The sequence below is a fragment of the Belonocnema kinseyi genome, chromosome 2 (genome assembly GCF_010883055.1).
Source record: "Belonocnema kinseyi isolate 2016_QV_RU_SX_M_011 chromosome 2, B_treatae_v1, whole genome shotgun sequence".
NCBI classification, from domain to species: domain Eukaryota; kingdom Metazoa; phylum Arthropoda; class Insecta; order Hymenoptera; family Cynipidae; genus Belonocnema; species Belonocnema kinseyi.
Window position 1 is genome coordinate 113,479,373 of NC_046658.1, and position 25,325 is coordinate 113,504,697.

At 29.3% G+C, this 25,325-nt stretch overlaps 1 protein-coding gene across 1 annotated transcript in view; it reads left to right on the forward strand.

Moving 5' to 3' along the window:
• LOC117167279 (whirlin-like) overlaps positions 1–25,325 on the forward strand; it is a 208,381-nt gene that overhangs the window by 49,991 nt on the left and 133,065 nt on the right. Inside the window, exons 5-8 of the mRNA XM_033352095.1 lie at positions 13,878–14,198; positions 16,009–16,241; positions 16,783–17,080; positions 18,530–18,589. Coding sequence (XP_033207986.1) covers positions 13,878–14,198; positions 16,009–16,241; positions 16,783–17,080; positions 18,530–18,589 — 912 coding nt within the window. The remainder of the gene's footprint in view (positions 1–13,877; positions 14,199–16,008; positions 16,242–16,782; positions 17,081–18,529; positions 18,590–25,325) is intronic.

The following is a 25,325-nucleotide window of genomic DNA, read 5'->3' on the forward strand; positions in this document are numbered from 1 at the left end:
ATATTAATAAATTAATGCTATAGTAAATATTGTTAAGTGTTTACAGTATTTTAATCCAGTTTTGGATAGCAATTATCTTTGGGATTAATTATGTCGAAAGCAATGAAAGATTATTTGAAATTTATAAAGCGTGACAATCGATATTGGCACAATTTCATTACACTCCATTGTATATAACCGGACGCACTGTAAACTCCGTAAGGAATTAATGACATCTTAAATACTGTATTTACGGTATCATAAGTTTAAGCCAAGCAGCACATTTGCCAGCATACAATAAACTGTTTACACGTTTTATCAGATCTTAACAGTATTATTATGCGAGTACTTTATCAAACTTCATCTCAAACTCTTACCACTGCAAATTCATACTCGTACAAAAAGAACAATTTAATTATAAAGTGAATTATGAACATAATTCAAAGTTCATACAAGAATAGAATAGACTCCTTGATTACAGACTATTTTGTTGATTTACGTGTATTTTCTCATTTTGACATACTTTACGAGGAAGCAAACATATTTTCTAATTAATTAAGATGAGAGAGAAAAGTGATTGTCAGATAAGCACTATAAAATTAAAAATTAAAAAAAAGGAAATCTTTCAGTATTCGTAACAGACGTCTAAATTTTGTTTAGAAATCTTCAAAAATCCAATTTTTTAACATGTTTTTTGAATTCTTTAAAATTTTAAATCATTTTTTGAAAAGAAACGTTTTTTAACAAAATAGTTGAATGTACAAAAAATATAACTTTTCTCTCAGTTGCATTTTTAACCAAATAGTTAAATTTTCTGCCAAAAAGACCAATTTTCCAAGAAATAATTACATTTTCAACTAAAGAGATGAATTTCCAAGTAAAATAATCAATCTTTATAAAAAAAAATTTTAACCAAGTAATTCAAGTTTTAACTAAGTAGTCAAATTTGCAACCAGAAAAATTATTTCTCCACGAAAAATGTAGTAGTCGATATTTCAACAAAACAAATTTTAAATAAAAAAGAATTGAATGCGTCCAAAAAAGAAGAATTTTGAACAAGTTAGTTAATTTTCAATCCGAAAGTATGCAATCTGAACAAGAACAAAAATTATTTTCAATCAAGTAATTGATTTTTTTTACCAAAAAAACAAGTATTTTCATTTACAAAGATCCATTTTTAACCAAAGATGGAATAGCGAAACTTTTAGTTACAAAAAAAAATTATGTTAAAAACATCAAAAACGAATTTTCAACAAAATATTTCAATTCCGATTCAAGTAGGAAATAATTTTTTATAAAATAACAGATCAGTTACACCAAAAAATAGGAATTGATAAAAACAATTCAATGTTTAACCAAACAACTTAATTTTTAACCAAATATTTACATTCTAAACTGAAAAAGTGGAATTTCTACCAAGATTAGAATTTTCAAACATTTTTTAAATTGATACCAATTATTCCTAAATTTTCTACAAATCTTGCCAAATAAACAAATTTCCTTAAAATATTCCAGATTTGAGCGAAAATTTTTTTTCTTGAAATCTTTCAATATTATTAAAAAGCTTGGATTTTTTCAGAATTTTTAAAAATGATAAATATATTACAATTTTTTATTTTTTATGTTTAACCTTTTAAAAAAATGAATTTTTCGAACAAATTTTAGTACTTTTCCAAGAAAGCTTAAGAAAATTTGTTCATTTTTCGAAAGCCTTCAAAATTCACATTTTGTAAAACCTTAAATGTGATTCCCGGATTTTTATTATTTTATTTAAATTACCGGCTGAGTTCCATTTTTTATTTTTTTCAATTTTATCTTCAGCGACTCCTTCCTCTTAATTATGTATCATAACTGATCAATACTTTCCATTTCTACTGAGAAAATGATCAATTTCTCGGTAACTATATTTACATTAAGTATCCTAATTGAGCAATACATTCCATTTCTACTTATTTCATTCATATTTTTACTTAATTTTATGTAAAATAATAGCACTATTCGATTCTGATAAAAAAAATTACATAAAGTCTATGTGTTTCACTATTTTTTATGGACCTAATTGGTGACACAGTAATATTTATACTGCATCACATTCTATACTATGCGATTGTTTAATAACAATTTCATGGTATAGAATTAATATTCATAATATATAATAACTTGGGTTGTGTAAAATATTGTTTAATGCATGGACTTCATGCAATATTTTCCACAGTTGGTTTTTTTTTTATTTAGAAATACTACAGTTACAAATTTTGTAGTTCTTTAGATCATTTTACTTTTAATATAAAAACCAAAGTTGGAAATAATTTCTGTTTTTTATCTGAAGTGAAAATAAAACTCCAAAATCCAAGTTACTTTTACAAAATAGCAAATTTTAATTTAGACCATTTCTTCCTCAAGTAAGTTTTAACAAATCTTCGAAAGTTTGATGAAGGCCGTAGCTGGGTAAGCATGGCTGGTCTGCATTGGAAGATATTTGGTTCATATTTGGGTGGTAAGTTTTTCCCATTATAAAAATAATTTACCCCAAGTGCCAAATTAAACAAAAAATTACCCCAAGTTATAAATTTTGTTGGAAAAATCAATAATTTCAATTTTCTTGAAAACGGCTTAATCAATTTTAATGTTTTAAATATATATTGTACAAGGTATCACGGCAGTTCTAAAAAAAAGTTAAGAGTTAATTCTGGCAATGAGAAAGAGGGACAAAAATATTTGGAATTTTGAAAATAAAAATTTCAATGGAAACTTTTATCTACCGCAGTAATTTTTTCCTAATAAAAGACGCACGCCTTTAGTAACAATATATATTTTTCTCAACATGATCCCAACGGTACTTCACAGTGAAAAAACAACAAAAATTGTTCTGTTGGCCCCTAAAATACATGCAATTCTATTGAAATGAGGGAGCTTCTTAATTTAGCTCATGGCATTCTTAAATGAGCACCACTCAAAATTATAGATACGCTATTGCATAGATTTTACTTTAATTCTTGTATTTTTTTATTTTTTGTTTGATATTACATACACTATACGCACGTACATACTACATACACCTAGTATGTGTGATAAACGCAATATGAATTATGCAGATCGCCTGAAAATATAAAATATCTCTACTGTAATGCTAACAGTCGATTGCGCAATAAATCTAAAAAACACTTTATTTTTCTAGATCTCTTCGTTCATAGTATAAAATAAGTGACTGGGAAAAGTATAAATGCAATCTTGGAAATAGTCATAGCTAAAATATAGGAAGAATATTTTTCCCATGCACTGCTAATATTCGCCAAACTATTGTTATGTTTGTCCAAGGTACACCACGTAGAGGTTGACAGATTTGTACCTCTGAATACTATATATACCATAAAGAAACAATATACACTATACAAACTATATAAGTCTTATTCTAAATCTGTATAGCGTATGTAATATCAAACGAAAAATTAAAAAAATACAAAATTCAAAGTTAAATCTATGCAATAGCGTATCTATAATTTTGAGTGGTGATCATTTAAGAAAGGCATGAGTTAATATTAAGAATACTCCTCGTTTTAATGAAATAGCATGTATTTTAGGGGCCAACAAACCCATTTTTTTCACTCTGATATACCGTTCAGATCATGTTTGGAAAAATACATGTTGTTACTGAGGGCGTGATTCTTTTATCAGAAGAGAATTACGGCGGTAAAAAAAAGTTTGCATTAAAATTTTTTATTTTCGAAATTCCAAGAAATTTTTTGCCTCTTTCTAATTGCCAAAATGGACTCTTGATTTTTTTTTAATCTGCTGTGATACCTTGTACGATATATATTCAAACCATCAATATTTATTTAGCCATTTTCGAGTTCAAAGAAACTTATAACTTGGGGAACATTTTTTTTAAGTTGACACTTGGGGTATATTAATCTTATAATGGAAGAATCTTACAACCTAAATATGAACCAAATATCTTTCAAGGCAGACCAGCCATGCTCATCCAGATACGGCCTTTATGTAATAATCAATACATTTTTCTCGATTTCATCAATTGTTAAAGAAATTGCTCAGTTCCGAATTAGACTGTAAATTATATTAATTTTTCGCTCTATTTCTCTCGTCTCGAATAAGTATGATTGTTCCTTGGGAAATAGATAACTGCGAATTTCTCCTGAATATGCGGGCGGGTAACAGCAATCATTTTTGCCAGGTTTGCAAATCTCCATTGAATTGATTTCGGAGATTGGAAATGAAGTAAACAAGTCGAATAGTTAATAACACGAAAGGATGCACAGTTTTGCTCTCGTTCATGCAATTAAAACGGAAATATCGTAAGGACGAGACTCGAGCCGGGTCAAGGATAAGCAGGATATGACGTCACGGACTGCCCCGAGATCGATATCCTAGCTGGCGTATGGCGTCAACTCGAAACGCTATGTCTACTTATTTTCCTAATGTTTGATTCGCAATGTCCTCAAAATTTGTTCAAATAAATACTTTCTTAGTCTTTAAAAATCAGTAGCTGACTCTTCTATCCTCCTAATAAAAATGTTACATTGTATATATAAATATAACAGCGTGGCCACTCAAACCTCAGAAAAAAAATTGTTTTGGGCGTTTATATTATTAATTATTCAATACTAATTTATTTATTCTATAAACTTTAAGAAGAATTGCACATTTTTAAAGTCCAAGGGTAAATATATAATGTAAATTATTTCAGATTTCACAGCCAAAAATCCTCTGAAAACAGGGGAAATAGGATGATTTTTCAAGAAAATCGAGGAATAATTGGGGAGCAAATTTCAAGTCAAAATGTATTTGTATTTTCAACAAAACCGTGGGATCTTCAACCATAAGAGACGAATTTTCAACAAAAAAATTGATTTGCAACTCAGAAAGATAAATTTTAAACACAAAAATAATAATTTGTAAACAGACTGTTTCATTTACAAATAATAGTTGCATTTTTCATCCACGAAGATGAATCTTCAATCAAATGATCCAATTTTCAAAAAAAAAAAAGATTAAACTTCAAACTAAAACTCTTACATTTTCAACAAAATTTTTGGCCTTTTAAGCTAATGAGACGAATCATTAAAAAAACAGTCAAATTTTCATCCAAAAAGATAAATTTCTACAAAAAGATGAATTTTCGAGGCAAAAGCATGACATTTTATTCTGAAAAGACAAATGTCTGACAAAACAGTTGAATTTTTTATGCTAAAAAACAAAATTTTTGAGCAATAAATATTACCTTTCTACTAAAATAAGTTGGATTTTCAAACAAGGAAGATTACTTTTGAACAAAATAGTTGAATTTTCAACAGAATAATCAAATTTTCCACCTAATAGTGGAATTTTCAATCAAAAGCGGGTTTCAACCCTTTCAGCCAGAAAAGATTTCTTTTTAAGTAATGAATTCATTTTTTTTTAAATTAATTACTTTTTCACACAAAAGTATTTCAATCCAAGGGATACATTTTCAACAAAAAGCTATAATTTTGACAAAATAATGAAATGTTCAAGCAACTAGTAGAATTTCTATTTGAAAAAAATGAACCCAAAAGAGATGAATTTCAAACTAAGAATATAATAGTTAACTTTTTAAATAAAAATAATTAAATTTCAATCGTAAACAATCAAATTTCATTTAAAAATTTGAAATTTCGACAAAATAATCAAATTTTCAAGCAAATATTAAGATTTTTAAGAAAAAGAGATGAATTATGAACAAAAAAAATAGTAGACTTTTCAATAAAAAAGAATTCATTTTCAACCAAAAACGAAGATTTTTCTGTCTTAAGATGAATTTTCAATGCAAAAGGACCAAGGTTATATTAAATCAAAGCAAGTTTTCAAAAGCTGTTGAATATTCGACTTTTAAATGAAAAATATGATAGTAGCCTTCTTAATTAAAAAAAATTAGCTTTCAACCAAAAATATAGTTGGATTTTCTTATTATGGTCTATTAACCCAATCCTCAATTAAACAGAAAAGCGAGTAAAAGGGAAGTTTCTTGAAATCGAAGATGAATTTTCAATCTATAAAGAGAGACATTCTATCCAAGAAGGTCGATTTTCAACAAAACAGTTAAATTTTATAACAAAAAAGATAAATTTTTAACAAAATAGTTGAATTTTTGACGATAATTGTATTATCTGAATGGGTCACCGTTGAATTTGAAACGTCACTCATCACGAAAAATTATGTTAGGTGCAAAGGGAAAAGTGGCAAGTAGAAAGTTACATAATCACCCACCAGAGCACAATTCCAGACACATTTTTTTTAAGAGCGAGAAAATATTTATCACAAAAGTGAATACAAACCTCAAGAATTTTCGTTTCTTAAAAAAATTCTAGGCTAATTCCCGGTTTTACAAGTCAGTGGCCACACTGTTATAATGATGTTTAAAAATCGAACTTGATTATAAAAAGAAACTATGACAGGTCAATTAAGTCATTCGAACTTTCCTAATTTTACGTATCATATTGAAAGCTTTCTAACTTTTCAAATAACAAACTCTGCGACTGCTTGCACGTTTGGATTTGAATGCACGCCCCGAAGAAATTTACTTCTTGGTATTCTCTATTCGCCCGTGTTTTCAAGTTTTAGTAAATTAAATAGAAAAAGTTCTCTTTTGTATTGAAGCTTATTGTATTGAAGGTTTCCTCAAAATTCTTACGAAAGTATATAGGGAACTTCAGTTTAAAAGTAAATAGAATGTTGGCTGGCGATTAAAATCACGAAACAAAGAATTGAAGCAAAGTTAGGTAGGAATATCAAAATTGATTCAAGCTCTAGAATATAAAATCAGGAAAGTTAGCTAATCAAATAAAAATAAACAATAGTTTAAACTTAAAATATAAGTAAAGTTGAAGATTATATTTTGATAAAAGGCCGTGCATAAATTACGTAAAGTTTTCTTCTGAAATTTTGAACCAAGTTCATCCCTTTTTTAGGGTCCATAACTTTTGAGGCCGCCTCCCTCTATCTTATGCAATTTTTTCCGACTTCATTTTATTTCTTAAATTTATTTATTGCTATTTCTTATGAATTAACAAAGTGATTTAAGTTTTAATCAAGTACTTGAATTTTCAAACCCAAAATGACAAATTCTCAACAAAAAAAGTATTGGTTAATATTTCAATCAAGGAAAGATTTTTATTTTAATAGGAAACATTTGAGTTAAGCGAAAACAGGCTAATTTTGAACAAAATAGCTGAATCTGCAACGATAACAAATTTATAGTAAAACTCTGAGACTGGGCCGGATTTGCGGCTTGAGGAAGTGGGGAATTACCCAGACAGAGTGCCTTTTCGTAGAAAACGCTGAGTGACCGCCTCTCACCTCGCGCAGCTCCTTTTACGAATTTTAAAGAACAAAAACATCAATTTTTAACCAAAAAGTTCGATATGTAACGAGAAGATTGATTTTCCACCACAAAGATGAATCTTCAACAAATAACATAATTTTTCAATTAAATAGTAGAATTTTCAAACTACAAAATATTGATTTGTACCCAAAAAGGAAATAATTAAATTTTCATTTTAAAAAATTAACTTCCAATTATTAAAAAATTTTCTACAAAACAGTTCAATTTTCTACCCAATAGTTTTATTTTCCACCAAATTGTTGAATTTTCAAAACGAAAACATAAATTTTTCAGAAAAAAACGGTTAATTTTCAACTAATTAGTAACATTTACAATCTCAAAAAAATGGTTTTTTTAAATTAACTTTTATAAAAGCTGTTCGATTTTCAACCAAAGAGCTGATATTTCAACTAAACTTATGAATAAAAAAATGAATTTTTCAGAAAGTTCAACCAAAGAGTTTAATTTTTTATGTAAAAAGATGAATTTTCCAAAAAAGGTATAGTGGATATTTCAACCAAAAAAGATTTTAATTTTTAATCAAAACCAGTTACATTTACGCAAAAAATTTGTTAAATAAAAACTTGAATGCTTTAATAAAACAGATTAATTTTAAAACAAACAGTTGCATGTTTAACCCACAAAGGTTATTTTCTAGCAAAACAGACGTATTAAAGTTTCAACAAGAGAAAAAGAAAATTTTAACATAGTAGTTCAAATAGGAACCAAATAGATGAATCAACAAAAGAGTTGAACCTTCAGACAAAACCTTCAGACAAAAATGAATGTTTGAGAAAACTTGTCAACTTTCAACAAGAGTTAAATTTTCAATCTACAAGATAAATTTTCAACAAAAATTATTTAAATTGAAAATAAATAATAGTCGGATTTAACCAAAAAAAAAGAACAATATTGAACAAAATACATAAATTTACGAGCAAATAATTAAAATTTCAAACAAGAGTTTTCAACATAATAGAGCCGAATTTTGAGCATATTAGTTTACTTTCAAACGAAAAAATTAATTTTTAATTAAAATTATAAATTTTTAACTGAAAAGAAATTAACTTTTAACAAAATAGTTCAACTTTTGACCGAATAGTTAAATTTTATACCAAATTATTTAGAAATTGTTAATTTTCAAATGAGCAGTTAAATTTTTAACCAAACAGTTCCATTTTTAACCAAAAAAAGATCATATTTCTACAGAACGAGATGCATTTTGGAACTAATAAGAGGAATGCTGAATAAAATAGTTGAATTTGTAAAAAAAAAATGTTAGTCGAGCTCGAAAAAAATTTGACTAAATTTTGAAATCTTCAATCAAATAGGATAACTCCTAACCGAATTTTTCGATTTTTTGCTTATGAAAAAGAAGTATTGGTAAGTATTGGATCGAACACTTTTTCGCGTAAAGATATTGAAAATATAATACTTTTTCGCGAAAAAAGTACTGGATCCAAGACTTACAAATACTTCTTTGCCAAAAGTGTTCAACCAAATAATACCATTTTTATCTAGAACAGCTGAAGGCCTGTGATATACGAACAGGAATATTGATCATTTATAGTCTAAAGAAATAAAATTTAAATAAACATTAAAGTTCAATTTCAATACTTTTAGAGTATTAGGTTAGGATATTGGAATCTTGGTTTAGAAACTGAAGTTAATTTTCAATAGCAACCTTTTTGATTTCGGACTACACACTTTTTAATTCAGACTAGACAAACTTTTTCGGACTACATAACATTTTACGTCCTGAAGAAATTCTTAAATTATACGTTATCAAATCTAAATACTTACTTTAATTTCTGGATAAAACCTTATTTGTTTATTCATTTATTATTTTACGAAATCATGATTATTACGTTCAATAATAATACTAATATTACTAAGTACTACTTATATAATTAGGTTAATTACAAGTAATACAGCTACAATTATCAACAAAATGACATTAATTTTTTTAGATTTAATATACTAGGTACTACAGGAAGAATTAGATTGCGCTGTCCAATAGCTGTTTATCATAAAATAAAGACATAAAATATTTTATTTAAGACATGGTTTTGACAACGTATGCCGCATGTAAGTCAGAGTAGAAAAATTGTGAGCCCCCACCCCAGACTTTACGTAATTTATGAACGGTACCTAATATTGTGGTTTGTCATCATCATAGAAAATACTTCTGGGAAAAGATTGTTGCAAGTTACCCGGATGGAACAAAAGTTTCCCTGAATACTCCTAAAACATTCCAATGGATGGTTTTGAGAATTCCAACAAAGTTTCCAACAAGAAACCCGGAAATAGGTCAATGTACGCATATCTGAGAAGATTCTTAAGGAAGGTTCCGAGTACGTTCGTGAGAAACTTTATGCATTTAATTATTTAAATTAATATAATTCGAAAATTCTCAGGACCATTTCCTGTTTCTTCTTTAGAAGCCTTTTCTGATACGCGGACATTTACCTGCTACCGGGAACCTTCCTGGAGCATTCTGCAAGTTTCTCCAAACTTTTCATTGAAATGTTCAGGAAAACTCTTGTGCTATCCGTGTATATGAAATACAATTGATTGTAAAATATTGGACATAACCGAATTTTTATTAGGATAAAAAATTCCTGTTTCCTGGTTATATACAACTCTCCTATCTTTGTGTTTTCTTTTTCTGTCTTGCCACCTCAGATTCAGAGTGTAAGTAACACTTTTCAAGTACTTCCTCAATAAATACAGATTTCGACACCCCTTGAGCCAAGACAAAAATGAGCACTGAGACTTATTTTTTGGGTTTTTCTCTCTGAAAGAGGATCAAAATTTTAAGATTTCGCTTTTAGAACTTCCTTGGTGGTAAAATCTTTATGGTACCACAGTCCTTTAAAAAAAATGATATTGCGATGAGAATAAATTTTTTTTAATTAAAAAAATATATAATTTCTCTAATAATTGATTATTTTGTAAAATTTTTTCATAAAAATAACGATTAAATTATGGAATGTTTATTTTAAATTGAGGCCAGAAACACTACGAGGTTTTGAATTATTGAAGGGTAATTAATTATTACAGATAGAAACTAGAATTAGCATATTTCACATGTATATTTATTTATAATCAACCCAATTTATTCAGTCATGCTATATTTCCTGAATCAAGAATTATTAATTAATGGCTATAATTATGAGTTAAATGGGTTTCTCATCAATAAAAAATAGGATTCTTTCCGCTGTTTGAACAATTTAACAGAAGTTATAATTTCTCGATATTTATATTTAATTTTAGAGCTTGAACTATTAACGAGACATAGGAAACATGATAAAATAAAGGATAATGTTTAAATCTTTTTATAAATATTATAATTTTCTCTGACTAATTTCAAGGGAAATTAAAATAAAAATTTATTAGGATTTTCATCGCAATACTAATTTTCGAGGAAGAGTACGTTTATTCTCCTAGGTCCAGATGGGGTGCTTCAATAATCTTTATTTTTAAGATTGAGTTATAAATTTCATTTGATTTTCAGTAGATATAATTACGATACCAAAAAATCAGCGTGCAATCGGAATTTTTGAAAGCGCGCGTTCAAACGTAAAACTTTGTTACTTAAATTGAAAATACAATTTTTCAAGAAAAGGCTCAATTTATTCCAAAGAACTAAACTAGGAATTGATGAGAAATGGAACTAAACATGAATGTGGAATTATTTAGATAAATGCAGTAATCATTAAATATACTAGGTTTCTTGCCACGGTATCACCACAAGAATCGGTACACCTCCTTTTTAAATATAATTACGAAGATGTTTCTTACATTAGACTAAATTATGAACACAATATAACACATATTTTTAATTTTCATTGGTGGAAAAACAAACTTACATTAATTATATAGTTAAATAAATTTGTATTTAATTATATAATAAAGTGTTATTAAAAAAAAAGTGTGGGTTATTTTTAAGTCTGATTTTGAGTGCAATATCCATCTTCAAATGAGATTTTGAGCCTTACTGCATTTTATAAAGCTCTTCATTAAACGTAAAGTCTAAATGAATCTAAATCAAGTCAAACCATAAATATTTATTTATTTAGAGAGATGTAAACAATTATTTTTTATATTTTTAAAATAATAATATTACTATAAGTATGATAAAGTACCAAAACCAAAAATATTATGGATTATTTTGAGCCAATAGTAACACTACAATGCCCAAGGAAGTAATTTTCAATCATACGGGATAAGCGTACTTCCTTTGCATAGATTTTAGTTTTCTTAAAAGTTGATATGATTTATCTTTAAATTTCCGCGAATTAATGTATTTTGTTAGCATACCAAATATAAATTTTGTTATAATTATCGTCATGTTTATGAAAATGGATTGCTTCGCTTGAAATGATCGAAATTTATAATGAAGACCGCATGAAGTATTTAAGACTAATTTAAAAGAAGGTTAATCAAAAGAAAATATTTAAACGTCCAAACAAAGTTAAGAGTAAATTTAATATTTTGGCTAATTATTTGTAAAAACTTTAATGAGCACAACTTAATAATAAGTTGGGTAAAAGAAATTGAAGAAATAAAGGTGCTGTTGAGGTATAATTTTACTCATATCCTTGACCAAATGCGAATTTTACTATTGTTTCTGGAGAAAGATATAAGTTTTTATATAGAATTCTAAATTTCATTATAAGAGGTTCGCGCAAAACGATACTTCTATTTTAATAAAACCTTTCTTTAAAAGAATCTTTAATGCTAAAGCATAGAAATTGGAGAAACTCACATGCAAATACTTCCATCAAAAGAACAAGGAAAAATACAAGCAAGAAGAAAGAAACAAAGGCAAATTGTTTATGTCTCCTGTATTTTTTTGAATGTAAGTCATTATATGTATGCTTATCCAAATATGGTCGCTTTTGATTCTTAGAGTTAAAATTTTTTTAATTTTTAAGAATCATGTTTAGGAGTTTAATTTTGGACGTTATACAGGAATTTAAATTTAGATTTAATCTACTAATTTCTTCATTTGGACACTTTCATTAAAATTTACTATATTTTTAGTAGAAACAAATAGTTTCGGGTAGCTTAAGACCGTGTTAATAAATTCAAAGAACAGGCTAGTTATTAAAAAATTCAAGGAATGTAATCATTAGAAAAGATCCAAAATCATCCATTCGGGCATTGCAGTGTTACATTATTTATTATAGCTTAAAGGTATATTACGTTAAGTTCAATTTCAAAACAGTATTGACCAATAAAATATCACCAATTTTAAAAATTCGAACTGCACACTTATTTTAGGCGGTGCTATATTAAGAGAAGTTAGTCCGGATTGACGTATTATTATATTTAAAAAACAGTATAATTGAAAGTGAGAAATAAATTAGAGTATCATATCAAGGGTATCAAGCAATAGCAGTCTAAACGCCACCTTTTACAAATCCTTTTTCATTTATTCAAAATTTAATAAACGTAGATCAGTTTGTTAAAAAAAAAATTTATTTTTTACAAGTATATTATAATAAATTTTTTTAAATGTTTAATACAATCAACAAAATAAGAAAGTAAAGTTAATCAAATAACACTTTTATATTTCTCGCGCGGCATTTATTGATATTCATAAAGATGGCAATACAAAAAAATAATTTCATTAATCCAGAGCTTCAGAGGAAAAAAATAAAACAGTAAATTCTTGAAAAAACGTTAACTAATGAGTTTTGATCATAATTTTAGAACATTTTTACATTTTATGGTGTACATTCATCAATATATTTAAATATTGGAGTTTAAAAATTAGTTAAGATTTTGAATCTAGAAAAAAAATTGAAATTGGCACAAGCTTCTTTTTAAAAACGTACTGTAATGAACTATAAATTGTAATCTCGATATAGATTCTTCTCTTTTCGATGTTAGAATTGAATTTTCATTTGAATAAAAAATTTAGGAACATGTTTCGTGCATACGGTTATTACCAGTGAATACTGATCTATTTAGAATTTTTTGAAAATGTGTGTAAAATATTGGGATTTTGCATTTTTTCGAGATTTTAGAACGTTTCAAACACCACGACAAAATTGTTCAAGAAAAATGTTTTCGCACATTTTCAACAAATTCTAAATTGAGCAGAAAAAAGTTGGAAAGCGAATCATCCTAATAAGGACCCATAACTGGGTTGAAACGCGTGTCTCGTCTTCTAAAAACCAAACATTTTATTTCCGGAACCTAAAGCGAATTCTAACATAAAAAACAGAACAATATATTTCATTCGAACAATAAATATAACACCCTGCAAGGATAACCATTTTTGTATTTTAAGAAATGCATTCATTATTATTCTTCTGGATTATATAATTATGCAGCTTTCTGTTTTTTTTTAAACTTATAATCTGATTTTTGAGTGTTTTTGTCTCCACTTAACACTCTTGATTTTTTGAATTAGACTGTTATTGTTTAAAACGCTTTTGTGTGGCGAAGATGTCAGTCCGGGTTAAGATCTATAGGATTATCGATGAACATTTAACGAAAGCCCGTGACTCTTTTAACCTGTTCGCAGATGTTAAAGTCCTGTCGGACGTTAAGTATGACGGTACGAGGTCCAGCCCTGGATCCTCGATGCAGAGGTGGTCATCCAGTGTGGACCTCTTCCGGAAGACAACAATCTTGTAGTTGGATGGACCGACAGGGCCGCCCAGCATCTCCACCCCCGCTTCATCCGCGGGATTCTCGATATGGTCCAAGGTCACGCAAGGTTGAACTTTGCATAGAACCGGGTCAGTCCTTGGGGCTTATGATCAGAGGTGGTCTGGAGTACGGTTTGGGTATTTATGTCACCGGGGTCGACAAAGAGAGTGTTGCTGATCGTGCCGGACTTTTGGTGAGTTTAAATGCAAAATGCAAATTGTAAAGAATGGTTCCATTTTCTCGGCAATTTGTCATCCAAAAAGGCACCAGGACACCTTTTTGTATTGGCTCTCCTTTTTATGATTCATCGACTTTAGTTCCTCAACTTAGAGGGAAGGAAGCCAAGAACTGAGACAAATGTGTCGTACGTTTTCTGAAAGAAAAATTCCTTAGAGTTCCGTAGTTCTATAGTTCTATAGGAATTATACATTATTCTTTCCTTAAAAATTATTTATACTTTCAGGGTTTCGTAGCCTCGGGCAGTTACCTTTATAATTTCGGTCTAGCGTCCGTATGTGCGTTGTAAATTTTTTCCTAGAGGAGAAGAAGTAGGTGGGGAGAAGTAGCTGAGGAGAAGTAGGGGATGGCAGTGAAGTAGTAGACAGGCAATAGATAATTAATGGGGACGCATAGGGGAATAATAGGATATGGGAAGTTAGGGAGGAAATTCAAGTAGACAAAGCGATGTACGGGAGAAGTAGGAAATTAATGGGATAGTGAGGGGAGAAGGAAAAGTATAAAAGGGTAAAAGTAGGCGAAGAAGGCGAGATGAGAGATAGTAGAGGAGAAAAGTAAAGTATGGCGGGAAGTAAAGTAGCAGAAGAAATAAAAATAAGATAAGATAGAAAGTAAAGAGTGTAGAAAATAGGGAGGAGGGAAATGATATGATATCAGAAGAAGGGGAGAGTAAATAAGTTTGGTGGCAAGGAATAAGTGGGAAGAGGAATGATAGGATTTGGGAAGTAGGAGATGTAAGTAAAGTAGGGAGAAGCATATAAACAAGAGAATAGTAATTGGATGTAATGCTGATGAGAGGAAAGGAGAAATAGGGAAGGACAGGTGATGGGATAAGATAAGATGAGAAATAGGAAAGAAAAGTGAAGCAGGGAACGGAAAGTAGGTAGGGGATGTTAGAAATGGATGGAGAAGGGGAGATAGCGGTGATGAAGTAGGGAAATGGCGGTGGAAGAGATGAGATTTGAGGTAAAGATGGTTATGGAGTATGCGAGGGAAAATAAGGAGTGATCAGAGGAGGCTGGGGGCAGGGGTGATCTTTAGAGAATAGAAAGTAAGGAAGTGGTGTAGGTGGGGATGATATCACGCGGGATGTTTGGGGAGTAAAAAGGAGGTGAGAAAGGGAAATGACGAGAATTAGAAAAGTTACGTAGGAGAGAGAAAGTAAAGAGGGAAATCGGAAGTATGACAGGAGAGGAGACGTAATGTATGGCAGGGGAAGTATTAAATGTATGAGATGGTAAAGAGGAGAAGGGGAAGTAAAGAAGGTGCTGAGATGAGAATGGAAGTATGGGAAAGTGAAGTCTGGGAGGCGCAGTGGAAAATAGGGTGAGGGCGTGGATAAGATGAAAAGTAGGGAAAGGTAGTGAAGTATTTGAGAAGGGAGCGATAGGACGGCGTAATGTAGGGATGGTGACTAGGGATGAGTAAGGGTGATCGGTGGAAGTAGAAGAGAGGAAGTTTTGGTGGTGAAAGGTATGTAAGGATAGGATCAGTTAAGGGTTGAGGGTGGAATGATAGGGCTTAATAGGCTACGAAACCCTTCTTTGCAGGTTCATAGCACCTACTTTGACTATTTTTTAACTGATCGTTTATAATTTTTTAATAATGATCAAAGGAAATCTCTTAAGAATTAGTAACTCCTATTTCTTTTTCTCTAATAGTAATAGTGTTGATAATTTACTTTCTGGACACAGTTCGTTTATTATTCTTGTATATATATGAAATATTGTGAATGTTGTTTGAGATAAATTTATTTTATGTCTTAGGTTGGAGACCAGATAATTGAAGTTAACGGACAAAGCTTCGAGGAAGCAACTCACGATGAAGCCGTCCAGATCTTGAAAACGAATAAGAGGATGTCCCTTCTGATTCGTGATGTTGGCAAAGTTCCCCATTCATGCACGACAAGTACGCCGATGGTCGCTCCTGTATCTAGGTATCAGGATCACGATTCATTGCTCCTGGAGAGTTCTGCAAATCATCGATCTCCTAGTCCAATGTAAGGGAATTTTAGAAATTGTATTTATCAACTGATGATAACGAAAAAACGTTAAGAATGCAGTTTCGTTTATACTGGTGACAATAATAATAAATAACTATTGCATTTTATTGACTAAGACGATGGTCAATGTTGTTATAGATAGAAATAGTGATAAATTTCAACTTGTCCAAAAGAAATACACAGACCCTCAGAAAATTTATTTCTTGAAACAAAAATATCGTCTTGTTTTGAATATCCTTTGATGCAAACAGAATCAATACCGTGAAAATTGCGAGGTTTGTCACAAGATCACGTAAACTTTGTTCCAAAAAGATTATTTTCAAGCAAAAGGAAATCGTCTCAAACTTTAATCTCAGAGGGTTGTTGTTGTCTCGAAGAGACATTTCTCTCATTGTAAGCAGAAGATTCGAGAAACTTTATTAACCCGCCTGGTGTTTCCCATTCAGATTCAAATAAACAGAAGTGTCTAGAAGTTAATTTTCAGTCAATTCTTAATCAGAACAAAGGAAATGGAATTTTTTGTAATTTTCACGAATAGCACTAACGAATGGAGACATCGAGGCATCCACTCAATGTCGGCAGCCACTGCAGCAATGGTGGAGGAGAAAGCGAGGGTAGTTCTTGCCAGGAGTGAAAGAGCAGCCCTCTCACAACTTCTCGCTGATTACAGAACACGAAGGATAACAGTTGAGGAACTCGTCTCAAGTCTCGCGGATCTTCTAAATACCAACGAAAAGCTTACATTACTTATAGAGCTCAGGGAGCTCATTGAAGGCAAAGACAGAGCAGTCTTTGACGACTTAGTCTACAGGCCGCGTCTTGCAGTGACTAATAGAGTGAGTCAATTTTGTATAAATCATTCTTTAAATTTTCCGCAATATCATTCTGAAAGGGGCCGTTCAAAAAACTACATCAGGCTATTTTAAACATTTTTTCTAACCCTGTATGGCTTCATCACAGATTACAATATAAGGCTTAAACCCTCCAGGGTGATTTCACAAAAACGGATACCAAGCCCCCTTTTAAGTCAAATGTTATTCTTCGAATTCATATCGATAACTTTAAGTTGAAACAGTAGAATTTTGATCGAAAAAGTTGAATTTTCAAACAAAAAAGACGATTCTTCAACAAAACAGTAAATTTTCAACAAAATATTTACATTTTTAACGAATTAGTTAAAGTTGCTATAAAATATTTCAATGTTCAACATAATAGTTGAATTTTTAACGAAATAATTTAAGCAAAAAAATATTTTTCTTTTAAATTGGAAACTGTCGAATTTAACCACAAGGATGAGTTTTTAACAGAAATGCAATGTTTGATACATAAAATTGTTAAGTCCTGAAACAAAACAGATTATTTTTCAACCACGTCATTACATTAAAATTTTTTTTTAATTTTTACCAAAAGAGAAGAAATTTCGAACCGCAAGAACGAGCTTGGAAGAAAACAGTTGAATTTTCATCCCGAAAATATAAATTTTCTACCAAAAAGTTCATTTTTAACCAAAAAGTCGAATTTTCTAGGAAAATAATAAAATATCTAACACAAAAGAAAAATTTTTAACAAATCAGCTGAAGTTTTAAGCCAAATCGTTAAATTTTAAACAAGCAGTTTAATTATCAAATAAGATTATTTTTTTACAAGAAAGATGAATTTACATCAAAATACGTAGATTTTCAACCAAATTGTTAAATTCTTACTTAAAAACAATCAATTTGCAACCCATAATAGATTATTTAAAATTTTAGTTCAAGAAATTAATTTTTAACCTAGAAAGAACAAATTTTCAACAAAATAGTGAAATTATTTCCATATGTAAGTCAACTTTCGATGAAATGGTTAACATTTTAATAAAAAAAAAATTCTCAATGAAAGATTTAATGGTTGAATTTTCAATTAAAAACAATCTATTTGTAGATAAAAATGGATTAGTTACATTTTTTAATAAAAAAAGACAATTTTTAACAAGATTGTTCAATCTTCAACTAAACAATAGCATGATTTACCAAAAAGGATGAACTCTAAACTAGAAATATAATAATAGATTTTTCAATTAGATATACGTGTTTAACTTTTGGTTCGCATTTAAGCAGAAAAAGAGAAAAAGAATATTTTTCTTGAAAACAGGGGAAAAAGAGGAATCCTTTTTAAAAAAGAGACAAAGAGGGGAATAAAATAAATAGTGAAAAGTTTGTTTATTTAGATGCTTTACCTGCAAAATAAAGTAACTAATTAACATTTTTTCAAGCATTTAAAAAATTTAAGAAATTTTTTATCTCCAGCGAAAAGGAGATCGAGCCCATTCGGATTTGGTGGTGACGCCTTCCCTTCACGACCTTCCGGTAAGTTTTTTTTCAACTGATTGCAATCTACACACATGTATACTCGAGTTTTGTTAAAGAAATATTTTACTGTTATTCATATTGTGATAAAAATGCTAATCTATCTCTTTCTCTGCATACCTTCTACTAGATGCCTACTGTGTCTTTCTCGGTCGTTCTATTTGTCTATTTGTCTCTCTATTTACTTCACTCTCTATTTTTACATTTGTCGCACAATATGGTCTCAATTTTGCACCACAGAAACTTAAGAAAAAGCTCATTTCAAATCCTCCCGTAAAATTAAATACATTATACATATAATTTCAAAATTAAAACAATATCAGAGCTCAAAAACCGGGGGAAAAAAAATAAAATAAATTTTGTTGCCTATTCTTTTTAAATCAAAGTATACTGTCGTACTTTTGAAGAAAGGCTCTACCAACATTTGAAGTCGAACAGGGATATTGCAAGAAACGTGTTTGTATCTTCACTGATCTGAACGTCGAAAAAAACAGACGTAGTTTACGACGTCAGATCATACGCCATTTTTTACGTACAACAGTGGGAAAAAATACTAACAAAATTTTCAAAATGCGATTCCGACTACAATTCTGAATCGATTCATAAATCTTATTTTTAAATTAATACTAAATTGCTTTTTGAGCGATCTCTCGAGGATTATTTTTAAATGAAATTTCCTAATTTACTTTATTACAAAAAGTTGAAATTAATTCTAACAATTGTGAAATAACACGTAATTTCTCGAAATGATTAATTTTAGTCTGTTATTAATAAATAAGCGTCAACGAAGAATAACATGATAGTATACTAAGAACGAATAATTTGTTATTAATAATTGAATTGATATAAACAATGGGAGGTGATTTTTGATTTTGAATAGTTAGTGATTTTTTTCAATCTAATTCAAAATTATGAACGAATTTTATAAACAAATGACCAGTATGAGAGATGTTTGAGTGTTTGAGGTGCCTTTTTTAAAACGTGTTTTGTTTGACCTGGCAGTGATGCTTCAGTAAACTATATTCCCATGCTATGACAAACTTGCTTGTTCTTAATCAATTTTATAAACAAATTAACATTTTCAGAAATTGTCAAGAGTTTGTGCAGTTTTTTTAAACGTTTTTGGTTTGACACACCAGTTATGCTTTAGTAAACTATACTGTAATTTCATAACCGTGATATAAATAATAAAAACTGATTGATATTAATATTTGATCGATAAATAAATGTTTTCGAACGAGAAAATTATATTTTACTATATTCGAATCATTTGTTTTAAATAATTAAATTGTTATAAACAAATTGTATACAAGAATGCGCAGTTTGATGCAGTTTTTGCGAGTTTGAGATACTTTTTTTTAAACAAGCTTTATTTAAATTCGCAGTGATGCTTTAGTAAACCTTTTTGTCATTTCATGAGAACTTTGTTATTGTTATAAAAAAAATTTACAAAAAATTTTCATAAAAAAATGCGTAGTTTTAGCAATTTATAAAAGTTTATTTACTTTTTTTCAACTTTGGATACTTTGTTTGGTTTTGTAGTAATAAATTAGTAAACTATATTGCCAATGCATGACAAATGTGATTGTTAGAACAAAATTCTATTAGCAAATGCACATTTTGAGCAATTTTTTCATGTTTGAGGTACTTTCTTTAAACAATGTTTTACTTGACTTGCTAGTTTTGCGTCAGCAAACTATATTTTTTTCGTATTTCGGATTTGTTTAAGAAATTTTTTAATAAAAATCACGGTTATGAAATGACAATATAGTTTACTGAAGCATAACTTGAAGTAAAAAAACTTTTCATTTGTTTATTAGATATTTTAACAACAATGACATTTGTCATAAAATTAAAATATAATTTATGAAGCATCACTGCCAAGTAAAACAAAACACTTTAAAAAAAAGCTATCTCAAAGTTTGAACATTTGCTTAAACGGGACATTAGTTTATAAAATTCAATTTTAACTTTGAAAATATATTTATTTTTATTTTCTAATGTTTTTTATTACTTTTAATTGGATTAAAAACGAGGATCACTTCATAACTATTCAAAATCATTTTAAAAACCACCTACTATTGTTGATAACAATACAATTATTATTAACAAATTATTTGTTAATGATATACTATCAAGTTATGAATTGCGAATTCTTATTTATCGAATTCACGCCAATATCAATTATTTGGAAATAATTGTCGGCTTGGACACATATGCAAATGTTTACGGGTTCTCGTTGGATCACCGAAGTTAAGAACGCTTGGTTCGGTTATACTCGGATGGGGGTCGTTGTACTTAGACGGAGTTGTGTAACTTATATCAGCTTTTTAAGCCTACTTGACTCCTTAAACTAATAACAATTATAATAATTTAATCAATTCTTTCATGTTATTAAGCTAATAATATCTAAATGTTACAATTTTTTTAAACCTTCTGTTTAAACTACGTAAATAACAGAAATTTTTTCTAAATTGATCTCCAGAGATCCCTTCAGAATTTATTATTTTATTTAAAAGAAATTAAAATCGATTTAAAATTGTAGCCGGAATAGTATTTCCAACATTTTTTCGTAATATTATCACACTGTGCGTCGGAAATGATGCAGCATACTGCGTCGTTTAAATCCTAATTTCCGGCATAGATAGGTTAATTAGGAATTAATTATTTCCCAATATAATTAGAATTTCTAATTACCAGACAGAGACTTTCTTCAAAAGTACGACAGTAAATTTCTGTAATTCATATACTAATAATTTTTCAAAACTTTAGTGGAAACGGTTATAACTGGTAGAGAATGAAACAAGAATAAAAGAACCTTCAAGATTAGCTTCAGTGTCATTTTCCTCTTTTATCTCCCTCTTTTTAAATGTTGTCTTTTGTTGAAAAAGAAAGAAGTGTATTTTTTACACATCCCACTTGCTGGCACTGCGATAAGTGTTCACATGTATTGTCGATTTATGGTTAGATGGCTAAAGCTTCCACGTAGAGAACCGCTTTTGAAGTTAAGAGAAGCACAAGCGCGAGTGGAAACGGAATAATCGGAAAGGAAAAGTGTTCGTGAAGGAAAATATAGAAGTGGCAAAATTTGTTGTAACGAGATACTTGTTGTCAAATGGAGAGGTGCGAGGAAAAAAGTTGAGCGACGACTTTGAGGACTATTACAAGGAGAGCCTTTAAAAATTAGTATAAACAAATTGATAGTTTCGTCGATATGTAGCATCGCTTGTGCCCTGCATAAGACTTTTTCATCCAAAAGCATGCTCAAATTGTTCAAGCACAATAATATGTAGCCATGAACACACGCACTTTCACTGTTTTTACACCTAATAAATACGAAAAACTATATAAAAAAATAATTTACACTGCATAATTATAACAACGATGAAATCTGACTTTTAGATTTAAGCCATTCTATAGAAAAAAGGCTACGTCGACTTAGGTTTTGATATGAAATTGCCAAAGAAATATCTCAAAATGTCTTTCTTCAAAGCAGAAAGCATATGCTATAATTTTTTAATTTTTTCCACAACCTTATAGGCGTATTTCTTGGTTTGTTAAAACACCTTTCGGATAGTATATTTGGAAATTTCTTTCCAAAACCTAAGTCGACTTAGTTGGTTTTTCTAGAGAAAGACTCATTTTATATCATGCAGGAATAGAGGTATGTTCTTGAAATGATTTTCAATTTGAGGCATTTCGAAAAAATTATAATTCTTTATTCGTAACTCTAATAGAAATAAAAACTTTCTTTGGGAGTGAAAACACTTCCCTAGAGTCCAATTTAAGAAAAAAATCCGTCTGTCTCCACTTCGTAGATATAATCCAAAGGGAACTGCAACTGACACACTTCTTCTTATTTGAAGACCAAACAACTTTTGATGGGGTCGAACTTACCAGCAAAAAAAGCTAATGATCTTAAGATTTTTTCAAATTTTAAAAATCAATTTCTATTAACTTATTGTTGCGCGAAAAAATCAAAAACTCAAATATTGCTTTTTCTTTCGTGATACAAAAATCTTCAGTGTCTGAATTACGTGAAAATGTTTTCTATTCCTATATCTAATTAAATATTCTGTAACGATATGTCATGAACAACTGGCATTGTTGGTGAAAATCTAATTGGCTTTATATTACATGAAATTGTTTTATATCCTAACTTTGAAAATTAAGTCTAAAAATAATCTTTTTCAATAAAAAAAACGATAGAAAACCTTATGCGAATTGAGAAACATTTATTCTTTTTAATACTTCTTTAATCTTTAATCTTTAATTCTCTTCAATACACTGGCTTTTCGCTGAAAATTAGTTTTTAAACAGAATTTTAACATAAAATCATAAAGTTTCGAAGAAACTTAAACTTATCCAAAACTGTTAGGTTCTGCCTTACTTTTTTCACCAGAGATTACCATTTTAAACAAGAATCATTATCAAGATTCTTAATTGTGTAATATTTCAATATCGTTTAGCCAGGGTAAATATATTTTAATGACATTAAAGTACGTTAGATCTTATAAAAAATTTGTTTGATTTTAATTCAAAACAATAATTTTTTATTTTTATATACATTATGCCAGCATAATAAAATTTCTAGCTAAATTAATCCAAATTTTAATTGATTAAAAAGAAAAAGAAACCCTGATGTAATCCAGTACTTTTTGATCAGAGTTCAAAATCACCCAAATTACTAGAATTGTAATTTAAGATGCATTTTCGTATTCTCAAAAGTTAGAATAGTACAACTTATTGCCTCAAAATGATAACTTTATTATTAAAATCTCTTGGTTTTGATGGTTATATGTAACAAAATTGTAAAAAAAAGTTCGTCCTTACATTTTGGCTTGAATTATTAAAAACGCACGAAACAATGATACTGGTAACGAAACGTATGTAAAAACACCTATGAAATGAACACAAAAACATTTAAAAATTCGAATATTTCGAGGATTATTTATAATTTGAAAATTCTTCGAAATTTTGAATATTTTCGTAATAATTTCTTGAATAATTTACAAAAACACTTCATTCTAGATTCACTGATCGGGAGCGGATGACAAATCACAAAAAATAAAATTTCCGAAGCTGGAAAGTCCCCTAAAATGAAAATACTGGAAGTAAAAAATCCCTGAGATTGAAAAATTCCCTAAAAATTAAAATTCCCAAATTGGACAATTTCCTAATAATAAAATTCCCGATAGTTACATCACATTGCAGAAATATAGAGTCCCCGATAATGAAAAATTTCAGAAATAGAATCGCCAACATTATAAAATATCCGAAACTGTAAACGTTCCGACGCCGGAAAATTGTCGAATCAAAACAAATGAAAAACTGTTATATAATAAAATATAAAATATATTGATTCAATAAAAGTAAGCAATTTAATTTATTATTCAATATTTATTATTTTTATATTGAAAATTTTTTAATTGTTTAGATTTGACATTTTTTTATAGTTTTCGGAAATTTTCCTCTACCGTCAGTTTAACAGTGTCTGATATTTAATAATGTCTCAAATTTAATTTCTAACATTTTTTATTAAAGGGAAACTATTTTTACCGAGAAAATCCGGCTATCAATGTCGAAATGTTGGTACCCACAGTCATGGCCACATTATAAAATTTCGTGAATTTTAAACTTTTGGAAATCGTTTTATTAATTGAAAGAATTAAAGAACAGGTGTTCTCATTCTTCTTGTGGGTAGTGTACCTCTCGAAAATTTCTTTACAACTTTTTTAACTATCTTTAATATTTTTGTATGACCCACACTTGAAGCAAAATAAATTATTCTCTATTTTAAATCTGAAATAAAAAATATAAATTACGGGGAAAGTCGTTTGCTCTGAGCAAGAGGACACGTGTAGACAAGAAACTTTAGAGCCCAGGGATCCTTTTTCCCTTAGAATTGGGCGTGCGATTTATGAAGACTCTGGCTATAAATATTTCTCTTTTTATGCTCAATAAGTTTCAAACGGCTACATGGCCATCAAAATTTAGAATTATAGAGGAAGATCCGATGTGCAATCAGTTTGTAAATAATACTCGTTAATGCATTCTTTAACGACCAGTACGAAATGAAATTGAATTACCGTAAATTTAGTAGTTTTACGATTTCAGTCAATCTTATGTAGAAAGTTTGTTGCTAATACATTCGGTACTTATTACTATCAGTTTAAGTGCCTTTTCTTCATCAAAGAAAACAATATTTTCAAAGCAAATGAACAATTTCTTTTTTTGCATAAAAATTAACAAGGCAATTTATTTCGATCATCATCAGAAATAACTACCAGACATAAACCGGCACACGCTGCTTCACCGAGATGGGGCAGATTCCTTCAATCACGTAACCAGTAGGTGTCCAATAAACGTAAGCACCGGTGAGGTAATAAACTAAAAATAAAAAAATGAGCAAGAAAGATTTTTTAAAAAGTGCGATTGAAGTGAAATTAGATTCTCTAGACGTCTAGTGCTCAAAAAGTTGTCCTTATCGATGTGGATACTTAATACACGATTTATATGTAAAGTAAATTACTCTTAAACCTAAGTAAGGTTGTAAACTCAATTATAAAGTCTCTGACCGATAAGTTAACTGTTCCAGTCTACATCAGATCTGAGGAAAAGCAAGTATGCAAATTTTTTATTTACATTTTTGAAAAGCTGTTTGCATTGGAAATTAGGAATTATGCAGTCATTGTAGTATGTGATGCAGTGAAATTCAAGCCGCAATTTGAAGGGA